The following is an 18,621-nucleotide window of genomic DNA, read 5'->3' on the forward strand; positions in this document are numbered from 1 at the left end:
GCTCGAAGCGCGGCGCGCCCTCCGCTGCTGTGGGCCATCATTAATCCGGTTGTAATTCTCCTTAATCTGTGTGACGCCGATAGAATCTTCACCGAAAGCCATCTGAATTTTCCGAATGGTTTCCAACTGGCTGTCTCACACAGTTTCTGAAAAAATTTTCATGGAGCAAAGCGGCAGTCGCTCAGCCATTTCCCTGACAATGAAAATCCGACAAGGGGGCTGGACCAGTGCTCACTCAAAGCCTGCCCACAGGCGAATGACGCAACCGACAGGCGTGAAAAAACTCACACATAACGCACGAAGGTTCAAGCCTGGCTGATGCAAGCGCACATGATTCAAATCCATATAGTTTTTGAAAAAAATAAAAAGGTCGGATACTTTTCTAACAGACCTTATATATATATATATATATATATATATATATATATATATATATATACACACACACACACACACACACACACACACACACACACACACACACACACACACACACACACACACACACACACAAAACCCCAATTCCAATGAAGCTGCGACATTGTTTGAAATGTAAATAAAAAGTGAATACAATGATTTGCAAATCCTCTTCAACCTAGACTGAATTGAATACACCACAAAGACAAGACATTTAATGTTCAAACCGATAAACTTTATTTTTTGTGTGCAAATATTTGCTCATTTTGAAATGGATGCCTGCAACATGTTTAGGGTTGGGTATCGAGAACCATTTTGGGGGGGGGGTATTAAGAAATGATTCGATCCACCGATATCAATAGTCTTTTTGCTTAACAATTCCCTTATTGGTCCTTCAGAGGGGCCGTTGTTTTTGAGGGTGTTTGTCAGAAAAATGATCATTTCTCTACGTTGATTATAGACCCTGCAGCGGGTCTGTAATCAACCACTTCTGCAGCACGACTCCACTTTGAAGTGTGAACCAATGAAGCATTGCTTCGATCCACTGCTTTGTTAGTTCTTTGATTCGCTGCTCTTCAGAAGCGGCAAGTCCTCTTCTTAACCCCTCTCAAAGCCATTAAAATATGACAATCGTGAGTCACTTTTGTGTGGATTAAAGTCACTAACTGGGACTCTTGTTGCAGTCAAAAAATGAGAATCGTTCTCCGTTCCATTGGCACAGCTCCAAACACTGCGCGGCTCTCTGCTGAGACAGAGTCTGGTCAGAATTAATAACTTCAAAATGAATTGTCGCTTTAAATAAAATGACACCTCTTTCCAAACGTTGTAATACAGACAAACTACAATCGACTAAAACGTTTTTTCCTCCCAAAATGAGACGTCCTGCGTTCTTTATGAATTACATCCTGATGTGCAGCACAGCCAGCGGAGCTCAGCTCAGATGTATGGAAAGACATTCATGCCAATAATGTCTGAAAGCAAATGCTTTTGACAAAAACTACAAATTTTGTATTTTCTATTTATGTCCAGAGATCAAGGATCCACCATGTAGAGTTTATCAAGTCCAGAGTTTAAGGATCCAGTGACCAATTTCATATTTATTTACTTTAAGACTCAATAAAATGATGTTGACATAGAAAACCTATAAAGCCTACTTTTAGTACCCAGAAAATTCACAAGAGGTATCGACAAGGGAATCGATAAGGAATCGGATTGATATCAATAAAATCTTATCAATACCCATGCCTAAACATGTTTCAAAAAAGCTGGGACAGTGGTGTGTTTACCATTGTGTTACATCACCTTTCCTTCTAACAACACTCAATAAGCATTTTATTTACAAAACGTCCCAACTTCATTGGAATTGGGTTTTTTTGTGTGTGTGTGTGTGTGTGTATTATATAAAAAATAGCCTGTATGTATGTATGCGGCACGATTTGTGTTCGGAGTGAACATCTGCAGCGATCGAGCGATTGATACCAAACTTGGTATGGTGACTGAGGGCACCGAGGCGGACGTCTTTGGGGCCCCTGTGTTGAAAGTGCACATGCGCGAACACATGTACACACACACACACACACACACACACACACACACACACACACACACACACACACACTAGATTAAAGCATCACACACACATTAAAGTAATAACGATTAAAGCTGAATTCAGTAATAGATAAAGAGAACAGATTTGCCTAAGATTTCTAGCAATAATAATTAAAGATGAATTCTGTAATAGATAAATCAAATCAATTCAAATCAATTTTATTTATATAGCGCCAAATCACAACAACAGTTGCCCCAAGGCGTTCTATATTGCAAGGCAAAAGCCATACAATAATCACAGAAAAACCCCAACGGTCAAAACGACCCCCTATGAGCAAGCACTTGGCGACAGTGGGAAGGGAAAAACTCCCTTTTAACAGGTAGAAACCTCCAGCAGAACCAGGCTCAGGGAGGGGCAGTCTTCTGCTGGGACTGGTTGGGGCTGAGGGGAGAGAATCAGGAAAAAGACATGCTGTGGAAGACAGCAGAGATCAATCACTAATGATTAAATGCAGAGTGGTGCATACAGAGCAAATAGAGAAAGAAACACTCAGTGCATCATGGGAACCCCCCAGCAGTCTAAGTCTATAGCAGCATAACTAAGGGATGGTTCAGGGTCACCTGATCCAGCCCTAACTATAAGCTTTAGCAAAAAGGAAAGTTTTAAGCCTAATCTTAAAAGTAGAGAGGGTGTCTGTCTCCCTGATCTGAATTGGGAGCTGGTTCCACAGGAGAGGAGCCTGAAAGCTGAAGGCTCTGCCTCCCATTCTACTCTTACAAACCCTAGGAACTACAGGTAAGCCTGCAGTCTGAGAGCGAAGCCATCTATTGGGGTGATATGGTACTATGAGGTCCCTAAGATAAGATGGGACCTGATTATTCAAAACCTTATAAGTAAGAAGAAGAATTTTAAATTCTATTCTAGAATTAACAGGAAGCCAATGAAGAGAGGCCAATATGGGTGAAATATGCTCTCTCCTTCTAGTCCCCGTCAGCACTCTAGCTGCAGCATTTTGAATTAACTGAAGGCTTTTCAGGGAACTTTTAGGACAACCTGATAATAATGAATTACAATAGTCCAGCCTAGAGGAAATAAATGCATGAATTAGTTTTTCAGCATCACTCTAAGACCTTTCTAATTTTAGAGATATTGCGCAAATGTAAAAAAGCAGTCCTTCATATTTGCTTTATATGCGCATTGAAGGACATATCCTGATCAAAAATGACTCCAAGATTTCTCACAGTATTACTAGAGGTCAGGGTAATGCCATCCAGAGTAAGGATCTGGTTAGACACCATGTTTCTAAGATTTGTGGGGCCAAGTACAATAACTTCAGTTTTATCTGAATTTAAAAGCAGGAAATTAGAGGTCATCCATGTCTTTATGTCTGTAAGACATTCCTGCAGTTTAACTAATTGGTGTGTGTCCTCTGGCTTCATGGATAGATAAAGCTGGGTATCATCTGCGTAACAATGAAAATTTAAGCAATGCTTTCTAATAACACTGCCTAAGGGAAGCATGTATAAAGTGAATAAAATTGGTCCTAGCACAGAACCTTGTGGAACTCCATAATTAACCTTAGTCTGTGAAGAAGACTCCCCATTTACATGAACAAATTGTAATCTATTAGATAAATATGATTCAAACCACCGCAGTGCAGTGCCTTTAATACCTATGGCATGCTCTAATCTCTGTAATAAAATTTTATGGTCAACAGTATCAAAAGCAGCACTGAGGTCTAACAGGACAAGCACAGAGATGAGTCCACTGTCTGAGGCCATAAGAAGATCATTTGTAACCTTCACTAATGCTGTTTCTGTACTATGATGAATTCTTCAAATAGACCATTCCTCTGCAGATGATCAGTTAGCTGTTTTACAACTACCCTTTCAAGAATTTTTGAGAGAAAAGGAAGGTTGGAGATTGGCCTATAATTAGCTAAGATAGCTGGGTCAAGTGATGGCTTTTTAAGTAATGGTTTAATTACTGCCACCTTAAAAGCCTGTGGTACATAGCCAACTAATAAAGATAGATTGATCATATTTAAGATTGAAGCATTAATTAATGGTAGGGCTTCCTTGAACAGCCTGGTAGGAATGGGGTCTAATAGACATGTTGATGGTTTGGAGGAAGTGACTAATGAAAATAACTCATGAAAATAACTCAGACAGAACAATCGGAAAGAAAGAGTCTAACCAAATACCAGCATTACTGAAAGCAGCCAAAGATAACGATGTGTCTTTGGGATGGTTATGAGTAATTTTTTCTCTAATACTTAAAATTTTATTAGCAAAGAAAGTCATGAAGTCATTACTAGTTAAAGTTAAAGGAATACTCGGCTCAATAGAGCTCTGACTCTTTGTCAGCCTGGCTACAGTGCTGAAAAGAAACCTGGGGTTGTTCTTATTTACTTCAATTAGTGATGAGTAGTAAGATGTCCTAGCTTTATGGAGGGCTTTTTTATAGAGCAACAGACTCTTTTTCCAGGCTAAGTGAAGATCTTCTAAATTAGTGAGACGCCATTTCTTCTCCAACTTACGGGTTATCTTCTTTAAGCTGCGAGTTTGTGAGTTATACCATAGAGTCAGGCACTTCTGATTTAAGGCTCTCTTTTTCAGAGGAGATACAGCATCCAAGGTTGTTCTCAATGAGGATGTAAAACTACTTACGAGATAATCTATCTCACTTACAGAGTTTAGGTAGCTACTCTGCACTGTGTTGGTATATGGCATTGGAGAACATAACAAAGAAGGAATCATATCCTTAAACCTAGTTACAGCGCTTTCCGAAAGACTTCTACTGTAATGAAACTTATTCCCCACTGCTGGGTAGTCCAATAAAGTAAATGTAAATGTTATTAAGAAATGATAAGACAGAAGGGGGTTTTCAGGGAATACTAAGTCTTCAATTTCCATACCATAAGTCAAAACAAGATCTAAAGTATGATTAAAGTGGTGGGTGGACTCATTTACATTTTGAGCAAAGCCAATTGAGTCTAATAATAGATTAAATGCAGTGTTGAGGCTGTCATTCTCATCGTCTATGTGGATGTTAAAATCGCCCACTATAATTATCTTATCTGAGCTAAGCACTAAGTCAGACAAAAGGTCTGAAAATTCACAGAGAAACTCACAGTAACGACCAGGTGGACGATAGATAACAACAAATAAAACTGGTTTTTGGGACTTCCAATTTGGATGGACAAGACTAAGAGTCAAGCTTTCAAATGAATTAAAGCTCTGTCTGGGTTTTTGATTAATTAATAAGCTGGAATGGAAGATTGCTGCTAATCCTCTGCCTTGGCCCGTGCTACGAGCATTCTGGCAGTTAGTGTGACTCGGGGGTGTTGACTCATTTAAACTAACATATTCCTCCTGCTGTAACCAGGTTTCTGTAAGGCAGAATAAATCAATATGTTGATCAATTATTATATCATTTACTAACAGGGACTTAGAAGAGAGAGACCTAATGTTTAATAGACCACATTTAACTGTTTTAGTCTGTTGTGCAGTTGAAGGTGCTATATTATTTTTTCTTTTTGAATTTTTATGCTTAAATAGATTTTTACTGGTTGTTGGTGGTCTGCGAGCAGGCACCATCTCTACGGGGATGGGGTATTGGGGGGATGGCAGGGGGAGAGAAGCTGCAGAGAGGTGTGTAAGACTACAACTCTGCTTCCTGGTCCCAACCCTGGGTAGTCACGGTTTGGAGATTTCTAGAAATGAGAGCTGCTCCATCCAAAGTGGGATGGATGCCGTCTCTCCTAACAAGACCAGGTTTTCACCAGAAGCTTTGCCAATTATCTATGAAGCCCACTTCATTTTCTGGACACCACTCAGACAGCCAGCAATTCAAGGAGAACATGCGGCTAAACACTCCCGGTCCGATTGGGGAGGGGCCCAGAGAAAACTACCGAGTCCGACATTGTTTTTGCAAAGTTACACACCGATTCAATGTTAATTTTAGTGACCTCCGATTGGCGTAACCGGGTGTCATTACTGCCGACGTGAATTACAATCTTACCAAATTTACGCTTAGCCTTAGCCAGCAGTTTCAAATTTCCTTCAATGTCGCCTGCTCTGGCCCCCGGAAGACAACTGACTATGGTTGCTGGTGTCGCTAACTTCACATTTCTCAAAACAGAGTCGCCAATAACCAGAGTTTGTTCCTCGGCGGGTGTGTCGCCGAGTGGGGAAAAATGGTTAGATATGTGAACTGGTTGGTGGTGTACAGGGGGCTTCTGTTTAGGGCTACGCTTCCTCCTCACAGTCACCCAGCTGGCCTGCTTTCCCGGCTGCTTGGGATCCGCTGGGGGGCAGCTAACGGCGACTAAGCTACCTTGGTCCGCACCGACTACAGGGGCCTGGCTAACTGTAGGATTTTCCATGGTGCGGAGCCGAGTCTCCAATTCGCCCAGCCTGGCCTCCAAAGCTACAAATAAGTTACACTTATTACAAGTACCATTACTGCTAAAGGAGGCCGAGGAATAACTAAACATTTCACACCCAGAGCAGAAAAGTGCGGGAGAGACAGAAGAAGCTGCCATGCTAAACTGGCTAAGAGCTAGTAGCTGCACTAAGCTAGCGGATTCCTAAAAACACAAAGTGAATAATGTGTAAATAATTTAGAGGTGATTCAGCAGAGGGAGTGCTTAAGTTAAGGCACGTGAAGATTACACTGTGAAACAAATCATTATCTAGTTAACTAGATCAATCCAACTACGCAGATTAAACAGCTAACAGATACAGCAAAACACCGCTGTGCTCCGGAACAGGAAGTGATACAATACCACAGTGAGAGCCAACCACCAGTAGACATAAATAGATAAATAGATTAAAGCATAAATTATTGCTTTGCAGAGGGTATACCTGCTAGCTGTTGTGTACCAGCAGAAGGCTAATTTCTGCCATAGGTACAGGTTCAGCAAGCGGCAAAGTTTCTCTGTCTCAGTCGGACTCGCTTTTAGACTTGGACATTTTGCAGGTGGTCAAAAAGCAGTAAATATGAAAATCAAAATAAAACTGGAATTCCAAACAAAAAGTGCGAGTTTTGCAAGACAAAAAAAATTGATTAGTGCAGCGGAGCGACCTGAATATACGTCTACTCTCTAAAAGCCATACCAGAACTCCCCAGAGAATCCTGTTTTTAACTTCACTTCAGAGAATAACATTACAGAATTTCAGTTGCATTTCTTCAAACAATGTATAAAACTGTTCTTACTTACTGGACTTGGAAAAATAGGAAGGACAATTTTCCTGTTTCGGGATTTGTACTTGTCAGCGTCAATTATTGGCTCCTTACTCTCGACTGGTTCCTTTTTCACTGGAATGGAGATCTCCTTTTCCACTGCAAATCAGTGTTTTTTTTAAGGTTTTAACATACCATAATCTTAAATTCAATGACAAAATGTGTTTTTTTTTTTTTTTTCACATTTATTTATTCTGATATGAGGAGCCTGACCTGGTTCTGGCTTGGCAACATATGAACCCATCCTCCTCCTTAGGTTTGGTCTGTTTTCACATGGCTCTCCTGGTTCCATCTTCACACAGACAGGCTACACACCAAGTGAAGAATAAAGAACAAAAATACAGCTTTACAATACCACAATAGCAAATATGATTGAGAGATTAGACAACATAAAATCTTTTTTCTTTCAGCCTATTTTCATGGATGGCAGCAGCATATCTTTGCAACCTAAAGTTTATTTTCACATATTTATTTCAGTTGATTACGTTGCTGTGTGATGATCCCACGCGCTGTGTTCCCAGCTGAACGCCATGCTTTGTTCCGCTGGATGCTGCGCATTCGTGCATTGGACGCTGCGCTTTAATGTGCTGGATGCTGCTTCTATAAAATAAATATTTTGTGATGGATTAATCATTTTCTGTCAGAGTTGGCTGTTGAAAACACCTCTAATCACTTCCGGAATCACAGACAGGGCTGTGAAATGAGAATTCTGAAATCCGAGGAAAATATGCAGTTGGTCTGGGGGCTCAGCTCCCCTGGAGCCGGGGTCTAGGGCCTGCGGCGCCCCAGAAACCAAAGTAATTTTGTATGATACATTTTCAGCATCTTCTGGAAGAAAAAAATTTCAAAAGAAGTGCATATTTAAATGATCCTAGATTCAACCTTTCATTTGAGCTGTCAATGATAATGTTGAAATTACAGAATATAAGTAGGACCTGGAATGATTTTCCTTTTAATTGTAAATCAAATTATGCATTAATGCAGAACAATTAAACTACATGAAATTCACCAAGACTGAAAAGACTGTTAGCATTTCAAAAACCACAGCTAAAGCATGTAGAATATCTTGAAAATCATGGTAAAATATCAATAACATACCTTATAGTAAAAAAGTAATTTTAATCCTTGTGTAAATTCCTGCAAATCCATTCAAAGTCACAATGTCTTTTTTTCCCCAATTAAAGAAAGTCTACATTAATTAAAAAAAGTCAGATAATCTTGTCTAAAATCCTCCTTGAACAGCACAATGTTTATTTTCCAAAGACAAAAAAATTCTTACCATGTTTCTTGATGGCACAAGATGCAGTTCGCTTTTCCCATTTCTTTTATGTTACGGATGTGTTGAACTTAAATTCAAGCCAACATCAATTCCACGGATTCTGGTCCTTATTAAAATTTTTCAAACCATCTTTCTCGCCATCTTCTCTCTGTCCGACATCGCTCCGCGACACAGACATGCCACAAAATTCTTATTTTAAAAACGTAATGGCTCTACAAGTGTGCGATGTTCACTTGCTACGTTTAAAGAACGTCTTACAGTGGGCACACATCATTGCCATAGCAACCAACCCCTCCCGCTTTACCTGTTATACCAGATCAGTGTCCGCAGATTTATAAAACTTGCACAGTCATAAAAAAAGAATGCTTTGCGATAGGCATTTTAAAAACTCAGTGACAATCACAATTACAGAGTACAACACGAACACCTCCCGCCCCTCCCATGATGAAATCTGTGGAATTCCTCGGATCCGTGGACTTTTCACAGCCCTGCACAGAGGACCGTTTCAGCTGGACCTTTTTTCTCTGTCTCACGGTCGTCTGCTACATGAGGTGGAGAACGTATTTTGAACCATCTAAAAGGTAATAATTTGTAATGTTTATATTGCAATAGCTTGGTAAAACAGTTACATATTCTTTCCTCCTTATGGGTAGCTGTAAAATTATATTTATGATCGATTTAACATCTTGTTATAATCATTCAGATGAACTGCACTGTGATGCTGTGCGCTGACGCAATCACTCACACGCAGTGTTTTTAATTGTTTGTGCAATGTTCACATGAAGTTCATGTTATTAATGCCTGATAGAGATTTTGAACATTTCAAAATTTTCTTTGCGTACTCACATGAAGTTGCGCACAGTTTACAACGAGTATGACACAAGTTTACTCTCTTGCACGGCAGAGTGTGTGCAAGTGAGCAAATCAAAGTCCTGCAAGTGTCAGAGCACCTTTTGTTGTTGAAGAAAAGTTCAATGATTGTGACTTTTCAGACAATGTTGTGATCTTTATGGAGTCAATGGATGGCCTGATTACCTGGGTGAGTAGTGACAGTGTCTGAGTTAATAACTGTCCTGGATCAATATTAAGTGGACCCAGACTTTCAATGACTCGTTGAGAAATTCAAGGACCTCTGTAGGGACATTTATGGCTCTGGGTCCTCTGCCTTTGATAGAGAGATGCCTGGGAATAGCTTATGGAGTCATGATGTCGCTGAACAGACATGTTTGGCAATATTGACACATTTCAAGCAGAATGAAGGTCCAGGTTTTTAAGGTCCTGGTCAGGGTTCTAACTATGGTGGGCAGTGCTGGGTGGTACTGCCCAATACTGCAAATTTCTGCCTGACTCTTGTGTTAAAATTGGTTGTCCCGCTAACCATAGATTTTCCAAAAAATTAACTGAAATATTGCTGAAAAATTTACTAGTCTGATCACACTTCAAGCTTATAGAGTTGTACTTTTGTTTTATTTTGCAATTTCAACCAAATAATTAAAGAAATAAGAAATATATTTCTGATTTTCTTCCTATCTAAGCACAATCAGCAAAGACAACAGCAGTCAGCTGCTTTCAGTGTTCTGCGGCTTCACAGAACGCTGAAAGAAGAGATTAGAGCTCTGACTTAAAGGGAAAAAAATCTTCCAGAAAAATGTTTCATAATCCAGAGATGCTTCTGTGTCGGCAGATGCTGATAATATACTCAGAAGTTTACGGTTTATACAGTTTAAATGCTCCCTGTTTCCAAAAAGGTCGAAGGCAAACAGACAGTGAGAGCAAGGAGGAGCGTGGGAGGAGCCTCAGTGTATCAGTGAAAGTGAAAAAGTGAAATCAGTCCAGGTTCAGCTCTTGTTCATAAGGCAAATAGAGAATATATTGTTTAAAATAAAATAATAATAATAATAATAATAATAATAATAATAATAATAATACTATCCCAATGAAAAATGTTGGAAAAAAATCTGTCATGACAGAACTCAGAACTCTGCCTGCTTCACAGGATTAAAAAGGTACAGTGTGTCAATTTTGAACAAGAGAGTAAATGCTATATGCCCATCAAATATTAATGTGTTTTTAACCTTTTCAATGTTATTTATTTTATTAACTTAGACTTTGACAGAAACATTTAAAAAGGAACTTTGGTATTACAAATATTACAACATAAATGTCATTTTTTTTGTCCATTATTCTTTCTTTCAATGCATCTAAAACCACTCAAAATTAGTTAAAATAGGGCTTGCCAATAACGTTTTAGATGTATAAAACCCTATAGCTTCAGGGGGCACTGCTCCCTTGACCCCCGCTGGGGCCCCCAGTCCCCCGGCCAAGAGTCGCGATCACGTCATTTACCCAGCACTACCCTGACCTCTAGTAATACTGTGAGAAATCTTGGAGTCATTTTTGATCAGGATATGTCATTCAAAGCGCATATTAAACAAATATGTAGGACTGCTTTTTTGCATTTACGCAATATCTCTAAAATCAGAAAGGTCTTGTCTCAGAGTGATGCTGAAAAACTAATTCATGCATTTATTTCCTCTAGGCTGGACTATTGTAATTCATTATTATCAGGTTGTCCTAAAAGTTCCCTAAAAAGCCTTCAGTTAATTCAAAATGCTGCAGCTAGAGTACTGACGGGGACTAGAAGGAGAGAGCATATCTCACCCATATTGGCCTCTCTTCATTGGCTTCCTGTTAATTCTAGAATAGAATTTAAAATTCTTCTTCTTACTTATAAGGTTTTGAATAATCAGGTCCCATCTTATCTTAGGGACCTCGTAGTACCATATCACCCCAATAGAGCGCTTCGCTCTCAGACTGCAGGCTTACTTGTAGTTCCTAGGGTTTGTAAGAGTAGAATGGGAGGCAGAGCCTTCAGCTTTCAGGCTCCTCTCCTGTGGAACCAGCTCCCAATTCAGATCAGGGAGACAGACACCCTCTCTACTTTTAAGATTAGGCTTAAAACTTTCCTTTTTGCTAAAGCTTATAGTTAGGGCTGGATCAGGTGACCCTGAACCATCCCTTAGTTATGCTGCTATAGACGTAGACTGCTGGGGGGTTCCCATGATGCACTGTTTCTTTCTCTTTTTGCTCTGTATGCACCACTCTGCATTTAATCATTAGTGATCGATCTCTGCTCCCCTCCACAGCATGTCTTTTTCCTGGTTCTCTCCCTCAGCCCCAACCAGTCCCAGCAGAAGACTGCCCCTCCCTGAGCCTGGTTCTGCTGGAGGTTTCTTCCTGTTAAAAGGGAGTTTTTCCTTCCCACTGTAGCCAAGTGCTTGCTCACAGGGGGTCGTTTTGACCGTTGGGGTTTTACATAATTATTGTATGGCCTTGCCTTACAATATAAAGTGCCTTGGGGCAACTGTTTGTTGTGATTTGGTGCTATATAAAAAAATTGATTGATTGATTAAACTGATTCTAGCTAGAACCCTGGTCCTGGTGCTTCCAGTTTTACTGTATGGTTGTCAGACCTGGATGGTACTTATTTACAAAAAGGGATGACTGGACATCTTTGTTACAAAATCTCTCCAAAGGATCCTTGGATACTGCTACAATAACTGTGTGTCAAACATTTACAGAGGGAGATTTGGTAAATGTCAGCTACGACTCCATGACCATGTGGCATATTTCATTTTGCACGATACAGTGCACAGTGAACTGTACACTGTCATGTTCCCTGTGTCATGTGCCCTTGTGCTTTCCCAGTTCCATAAATTGGGAAAACACAAGGGCATTTCCATCCTTCACCTGGCTGCAGCAGAAAGATTAGTTTTTGGGAGGTGGAGACAATCCACTTCTTTGACTTGGTGGTTGCCCATGAGGACCCATTGCAATTAAGTCATGTGGTGAAAATAGCAATGCATGGCATGCACTGATCTGACCAACTGACATGCATTTCAGATGGATTTAACTGTTTAAAACTGTTCAAAGAACACCCACCTCAGTCTTCATACGCTTTGTTCTGCGAGAGCTGGGGCATGGCTCGTGTGACTGAGGAGGACACATCTCAGTCTGATCTTGTGGTTTGACATTTGTGGATTTCAGGCTCTCTGTGATTTTTGTGCTGCTCACTTGCTGGACTGGTTTCTGAACACACTGAAAGAAGAAATATGGCAGTTACTACAGTTTACTGCTTTATAACCTTTTCTGCTTTATTAGGAATAATTTGACACCAAAATCAAGTCTATACAACCAGGCCAAAAACCAGCTTTTGAATAGCTTGCTGCACAGTGGATCATGCAATGTATGTAAAATTTGCCTGGCTAAAATTTAGCTGAGAGAAGAAAAGAAGAAGAAAATCACAGAAATGCCTGAATGTATTATTGATGAAAATGATCCTAATGTTATCTGGGAAGTTAGTTGGACTTTGTGACCTATTTAATTAATTTACCCCCCCCAAAAAAAGTCCACAACTAAAGTATAGACATATATGCTTAAATGTGTTGTGTGCTTATAAACTGTGTTGCCTGTAAACAACTTTATGCAATGTTTGTGTATGTTTTTTGTTTGGCCAGGAAGGTCAAATTCTGTGTATTCAATTTCAACAAAATCTCCTAAGTAATTCTTTTATTATACCACGTGACTGTTGAACCACTATAGTTGTACGACAACAAATAAAAATATATTGATGATATTACATAGTACATTGTCATAAGCATGATTTTGTGGATAAAAAGGCTGACTAACATGCATCACTTTTCCTCTTTCCCAACAGGTTGTTTTAAACATGTTTTAGTTTCAAGGCAAGAAGCAGAAAAGAAAGGTGGTCAATAAATACAGTTAGTTACAGTTTGTTGGCATAAACAGAAAGCATATGAGTTAGGCAACAACATGCCAAGTCTGAAAAAAGACTGAAGCCGAGGCAGTAGCATACAAGGAACAGTAGCATACAAGGTTGGCTTTGAGCTCCCCCCTCCCACCCCCCAATTTATTGTACTACCCCTTACCAAAAAGTAGTACATGCAAGTATGTTTCAAGTATACTTCCAGTTTACTTTTTATATACTTATCAGTACTATTTTTTGGTAAGGGACTTTATCATGGTTTAAGGTACAACCAACTTATTAGCAATATAACAATCAATACATCAGATCTTCTAAACCACTGGTCTCAAACTTGTTCCATTTACAACAAAGAGGGTGCATGTTTTCATCACAACAGTCCACCAGCTGATTTCAAAGGTTAACAACACTGATTAGAGGGGACACATTTCTCAGCGAAACCATGTGCATGAGTGAAAACTGGTACCTTCTTAGCTTCATGGAAAGCATTCTAAACCTTTAGAATAAAGTAGTAGTGTATTGGAATATTGTTTAAAAATAAATAAATCATCAGATCACAACAGTTATGACCAATATGCAGAATGTAAGTCTCCAATTAAACAAACAAAAATTAGATCACTATGTCGACACAATTTAGACCATACAAGCAAATGAAATACACTGTTTTTAATTACTATCAACATGATAATTATAACAGTCTTGAATGTAACTCGACATTCACAGATGAGAATTATTTGTTTGCTCTGATCTATTTGCTGTAAAATGAGCCTTTGCAGCAACAATTATCTGAAAACATAACATTGCCAGCCATAGGTAAACATGCACTGTGTTAATTATGAGGCCTAGCAGCTTCTTCATTCATTATACAAGCATACCTTTTCAAGTTCAAGATCAGCCTCCAAATGCATCAGTTTAGAAGCTGGATCTGGTGCCTGAGGCAAGAAAGATCTGGGTAATTAAAAAATTTAGAGTGACCAGTCCAAGAGGTCACACACTATCAATCCACTGACCTTTGATAACCTCTCTTGCACAATGTTATGACTTGGAAAGGTTCAAATGAGAGATTATGACTTCACACGCAGTAATTTGTCCCAGCAAAGGCTAACCATTTCAACAAGACATAGTAAGTTACTGAGAAAGCAACCTTTTATTTCTAAATTACAAATAAATTATATACACAAGCCGTTTGTCCATCACACTACATGCATAAACGCCTTATTCTAATAACGCATTTGTCTTCTTTTATTGTTGTGGTATGAATACGATCCATATCCTTGTCAAAAATATTTCAGTGGATGAGGGGCCTTTTGTTCAAAGCATATTTCAAATTTTATAGCTAATAAATCCATTATTCAACTTAACTGTACAGATAGGCATTGTTAGGACATTATCTTCAGGTTGAGACAATCACATTTATATGTACGACAGTATCTCCTTGAGTGTATCATTAGGAACAAGACAACCTGTGTTACTGATGCAACTCACCAGCAGATTTGCTCCACACTGGAACAGAGAGTAGGGATAGAGGATTTTCTCGTAATGTGCTCGTAGGTGTGAGCCAATAGCTTTACCAGGGGCGAACCCCATTTGTAGTGCAATCTTGGTCCATCGCCTGTCCCGACACACGGTATCAAATCCACCCTCATCTGTTACCAGCTGAAACAACAGGATGGCTCAAAGTTACATTAGCAGTGGCTGTTGTTCACATGCAAAGAAAAACAAATGATATACATCATCACCAAACATTAACCTTGTTTAGTTTATATAAATCCAAAATTTTCCTCTCCACATGAGGAATCTTCAGGGCACATCCCTGCAAATCCCAAAATTTGGCAATCTGGTCCAAGAAGTTAAGCTTGACTCTCGTCTGCGCCTGGAAAAAGGCATACCATAAATATACTGATGACAGTCATCTACAAATTAAATAAAGCAAATTATTGTCTGTGCATGGCCTCAAGTGAAACACCAGACAAAATTTCCATGAAAATGGGTGGAAGAACACTGGTTTGCGTGTGTCCTATTAAGATATTATAAATGTGATTTAGATTTTATTTACTTTCCTCTGGATTTAAGAAAAAGTTGATCTTTGCCGTTTTCAGTCTAAATTTTTATTTTGCTACTTTTTTTTTCTTTTAACTAAACATTATGTCTTTGCTCCTTAATGGTTGTAACCAACACATAACTTGTAGTTACAGTGAGGCAACAACACAACACCAATTTATAACATTTTACTGTACTGCTATGCAGACATGGATAGCAAATAAATGAATAAGTGACATATCTTTCCACATAAAACATACCTCCAGTTCATTGAGCCTCTGGATACGAGGAACAAAGTGTAGTTTGTCAACGTCGCATGCAAATGGTGGCTGCCAACCCTGAACAGCAACAAAGACACACAATGGCACATCAAGGTCACAACAAATGCAGCAGGAGATGCCTGTATAATTATGCTTCCCACTTTTTCCTGTACGAACCTGTTCATTTTTTTTAACCTTTTTTTTTCTCCAAACAATTGAGCCAATATTATCAAAATGTCCAGACCCCTTACAAGCAGCATCTTTCATAAAAACAGAGAATACACATGCAGACAGCAAAATACATGACTGAAGAAGGCTGTATTACGCATCTATCACAAAAATGAGGCCTGTTGCTATTGGAAGAATAGAACGACTCCTTTCGTAATATGCAGCATCAATAAGTTTTTGTGTTATGACCTCAAACACTCCTGGCACAGGGCTCTCAAATTCAAATGATCTTTGAGCCACTGGTAGGGTACATCCTTCAAGCAAGACCACCAATACACCACGTGAGGAAAAAAAGGTTTTTGGTAATGCTACTTGAAACTGTAATATTTCAAGAAAACTCAAAAAACTTAAAACTTTACACAAATAAAAAAAGGGTAAAAACACTTTCAAATTCCAGCCAGACTTCAAATAAATTCTAAAAGGTGTTACAGATATGGCACCTGGACTGATTAATATGTCCAAAACTTTGCCCTAGTATAACAACAATACTTTGTTGTGCAAGTAGTAGCCAACATCCCCCACTGAAACAAAACGGCCAGATGGTTGACTCACTCATCAGGCCAGATTACCACAAAGCCAACATGGAGACCATCACCCCAACACAAGCTTACACATGAGCAAGACGAATAGTAGCTCATTCTGACAACACTCAAATTCTAAGTACATCCCATTCAGGTGAAAAACAGTCATAACTTGTTCTTCATCAACAATGATAAAGAGATAACCTGGTTCTTGTCCCACAATGGTTTGTTACTCCACATATATTTTCTTACATTAAAAATGTTAATGTTTTTGCAATGAGCAATGTTGTCATTTAAAATACAGTAAACAGGAAAACTATGTGCGATAGTTTACCAGGATAATTTAAGCACTTTTAAAATTAAAACAATTATTGTAACACCATACATTTACTAAACTGGTTTTAAGTGTTGTACGTGTGCTTTAATATGCAAACTTTAGAATTCATATAGTCTTTATATATATATATATATATATATATATATATATACACACACACATACGTCCACTTTTATAAATACATAAATAAATGAATAAATAAAGTATGGCAGGTTCCAGACCAAGGTGACATCTTCATATGTTTTGATATTTTGCAAACAAAAATCAAATTAGATTCAATTAAGCAATATATATATAAATATAAATTAAACTAGCAAAATTGCTTGCTTGCTACTGTTGTCCAATCAATTAACCATTTGAGGACTATAGCTTCACAATAATTTTGGCAAATTTAGGCTTGTCCTCTCACAGAACACTAAACAATAAATGCAACCAGTTGGTAAACTGGTTGACCACAGATGATAATAAATTACACAGGCGACCTGAGTGTATCAGGGTGCATTTATCTTTTTTAACATATTTATTGCTGTTTTTAACTTGTTATTGTTGTCACTTGTCATTTTGGTTGTACCCATGTCCAAGGACCACAATGGAAATGAATATAGTTCCTTTATAGCGTTATGCTTTTATTTGTGATGGCATTTTAATAATAAATAAAATAAAAAGAGGGGAAAGGGCTTAGATTTTAACAACAGGTTCCTCGGTTAATGTCTGATCTTCTTCCGCACAGGCACCAAAGTCAACGCAGCTGTGCTAAATGATGACAGCTCGCTTAGCATGCTAGCTGCGGGCTCAATCACCGCAGCACCGAGCCTTTGTGGACACACGTCAAACCACAACAGCCATCATCCCAATGGAAGCACAATATCGTTGACCGTAAACGAGCTTCGATCCAGAGCCAAACACGACAGAAAAATAAGCAGCTAGATTAGCTGTAGCCACACAAAGAATGAAGCTTAAATCCGCCATGTTGAATAGTCCCTTTAAATCCATCTGCAGCCACTCTCCACATCTAACCTTCCAAGTTTGTTTTTTTTCTTTTTTTTCTCGCACTCACCGGAGGCGGTCGGACTTTACAAATGCCAGTTTTTTCAGCGATAGGACGGATCTTATTGATGAAGGCATAAGGATCTCCAAATTCTTCCCAGCTGGGTTCGAAGACCGGGCACTCCGGAGGAGGCTTGAACTCGTCCGGCCGAGGCTGGGTCATCGTTTCGGACCGAGCCAGTAGATGGGACAGGACGTGTCACTGCACACGAAGTAGCGACGTGCTGGAATTTGTTTTTGTTTTCGTTTACTCTTTTTATTCACCGTCAGACTCGGTGCCAGTAAACCAACATCAAGACGAAAAGGGGCAGCTTACACACATACAGTGAGGAGAATGTTCCAAGGCAGTGAGCACGTCCGCTCAAAAAAATAGACACCAGAATGCTTTTATTCCTGTCTGTCATCAGAAACAATCCACTTAAAAACCGATTTTAGCAATAAGTATTTCCCGATAACTACCGATTCTACTATTGTTATTGGTGCTGTTTTAATGTTTAATCCTTTGATAACTTAAGACTTTTCTAAAAACAGTCTGGGAGTGTATAGTAGAACATATTAAAATATGTTTACATTTAAATTTTGCATATTTACCATACCTTGAAATAGGTCTACGGCATCTCAGCAACATGAGCTCCGAGCAGTTTGTGAATCTGAACAATTCCAAAATTGGACCTTGACTACATCAGAATTATGCTTTGACAGAAATATTGCTCTAATTTCCAAAATTCTGATAAAAGAAAAAAAATTATAAAAAAAAAAAAAAAAAGAAATAAACCCTAACCCATTTAGGATAAAATAAATTGTAAAGTCGTTCTGACACTGGAAACACACAGCAACCTAATCTGTGTTCCACGCATTTTTCTTCACTTCTGAATCTGACCACCACTTCTGGAAAGGTGCTACGATTTCAGTG

At 38.9% G+C, this 18,621-nt stretch overlaps 1 protein-coding gene across 4 annotated transcripts in view; it reads right to left on the reverse strand.

Annotated features, from left to right (window-relative positions):
* kdm5bb (lysine (K)-specific demethylase 5Bb) overlaps nt 1–18,025 on the reverse strand; it is a 60,954-nt gene extending 42,929 nt beyond the window's left edge. The window contains exons 1-8 of one of the 4 annotated variants that reach the window (XM_034173031.1): nt 17,719–18,025; nt 15,576–15,653; nt 15,026–15,148; nt 14,761–14,931; nt 14,151–14,207; nt 12,435–12,590; nt 7,427–7,520; nt 7,191–7,312 (exon numbers count right to left, since the gene is read on the reverse strand). In XM_034173031.1, coding sequence (XP_034028922.1) covers nt 7,191–7,312; nt 7,427–7,520; nt 12,435–12,590; nt 14,151–14,207; nt 14,761–14,931; nt 15,026–15,148; nt 15,576–15,653; nt 17,719–17,871 — 954 coding nt within the window. In that variant the 5' untranslated portion in view covers nt 17,872–18,025. The remainder of the gene's footprint in view (nt 1–7,190; nt 7,313–7,426; nt 7,521–12,434; nt 12,591–14,150; nt 14,208–14,760; nt 14,932–15,025; nt 15,149–15,575; nt 15,654–17,718) is intronic. The other 3 variants (XM_034173034.1, XM_034173035.1, XM_034173033.1) reach the window with 3 other exon arrangements.
* Between the last annotated feature and the right edge of the window lie 596 nt (nt 18,026–18,621).

This window comes from Thalassophryne amazonica, chromosome 6, assembly GCF_902500255.1.
Source record: "Thalassophryne amazonica chromosome 6, fThaAma1.1, whole genome shotgun sequence".
Classification (NCBI taxonomy): domain Eukaryota; kingdom Metazoa; phylum Chordata; class Actinopteri; order Batrachoidiformes; family Batrachoididae; genus Thalassophryne; species Thalassophryne amazonica.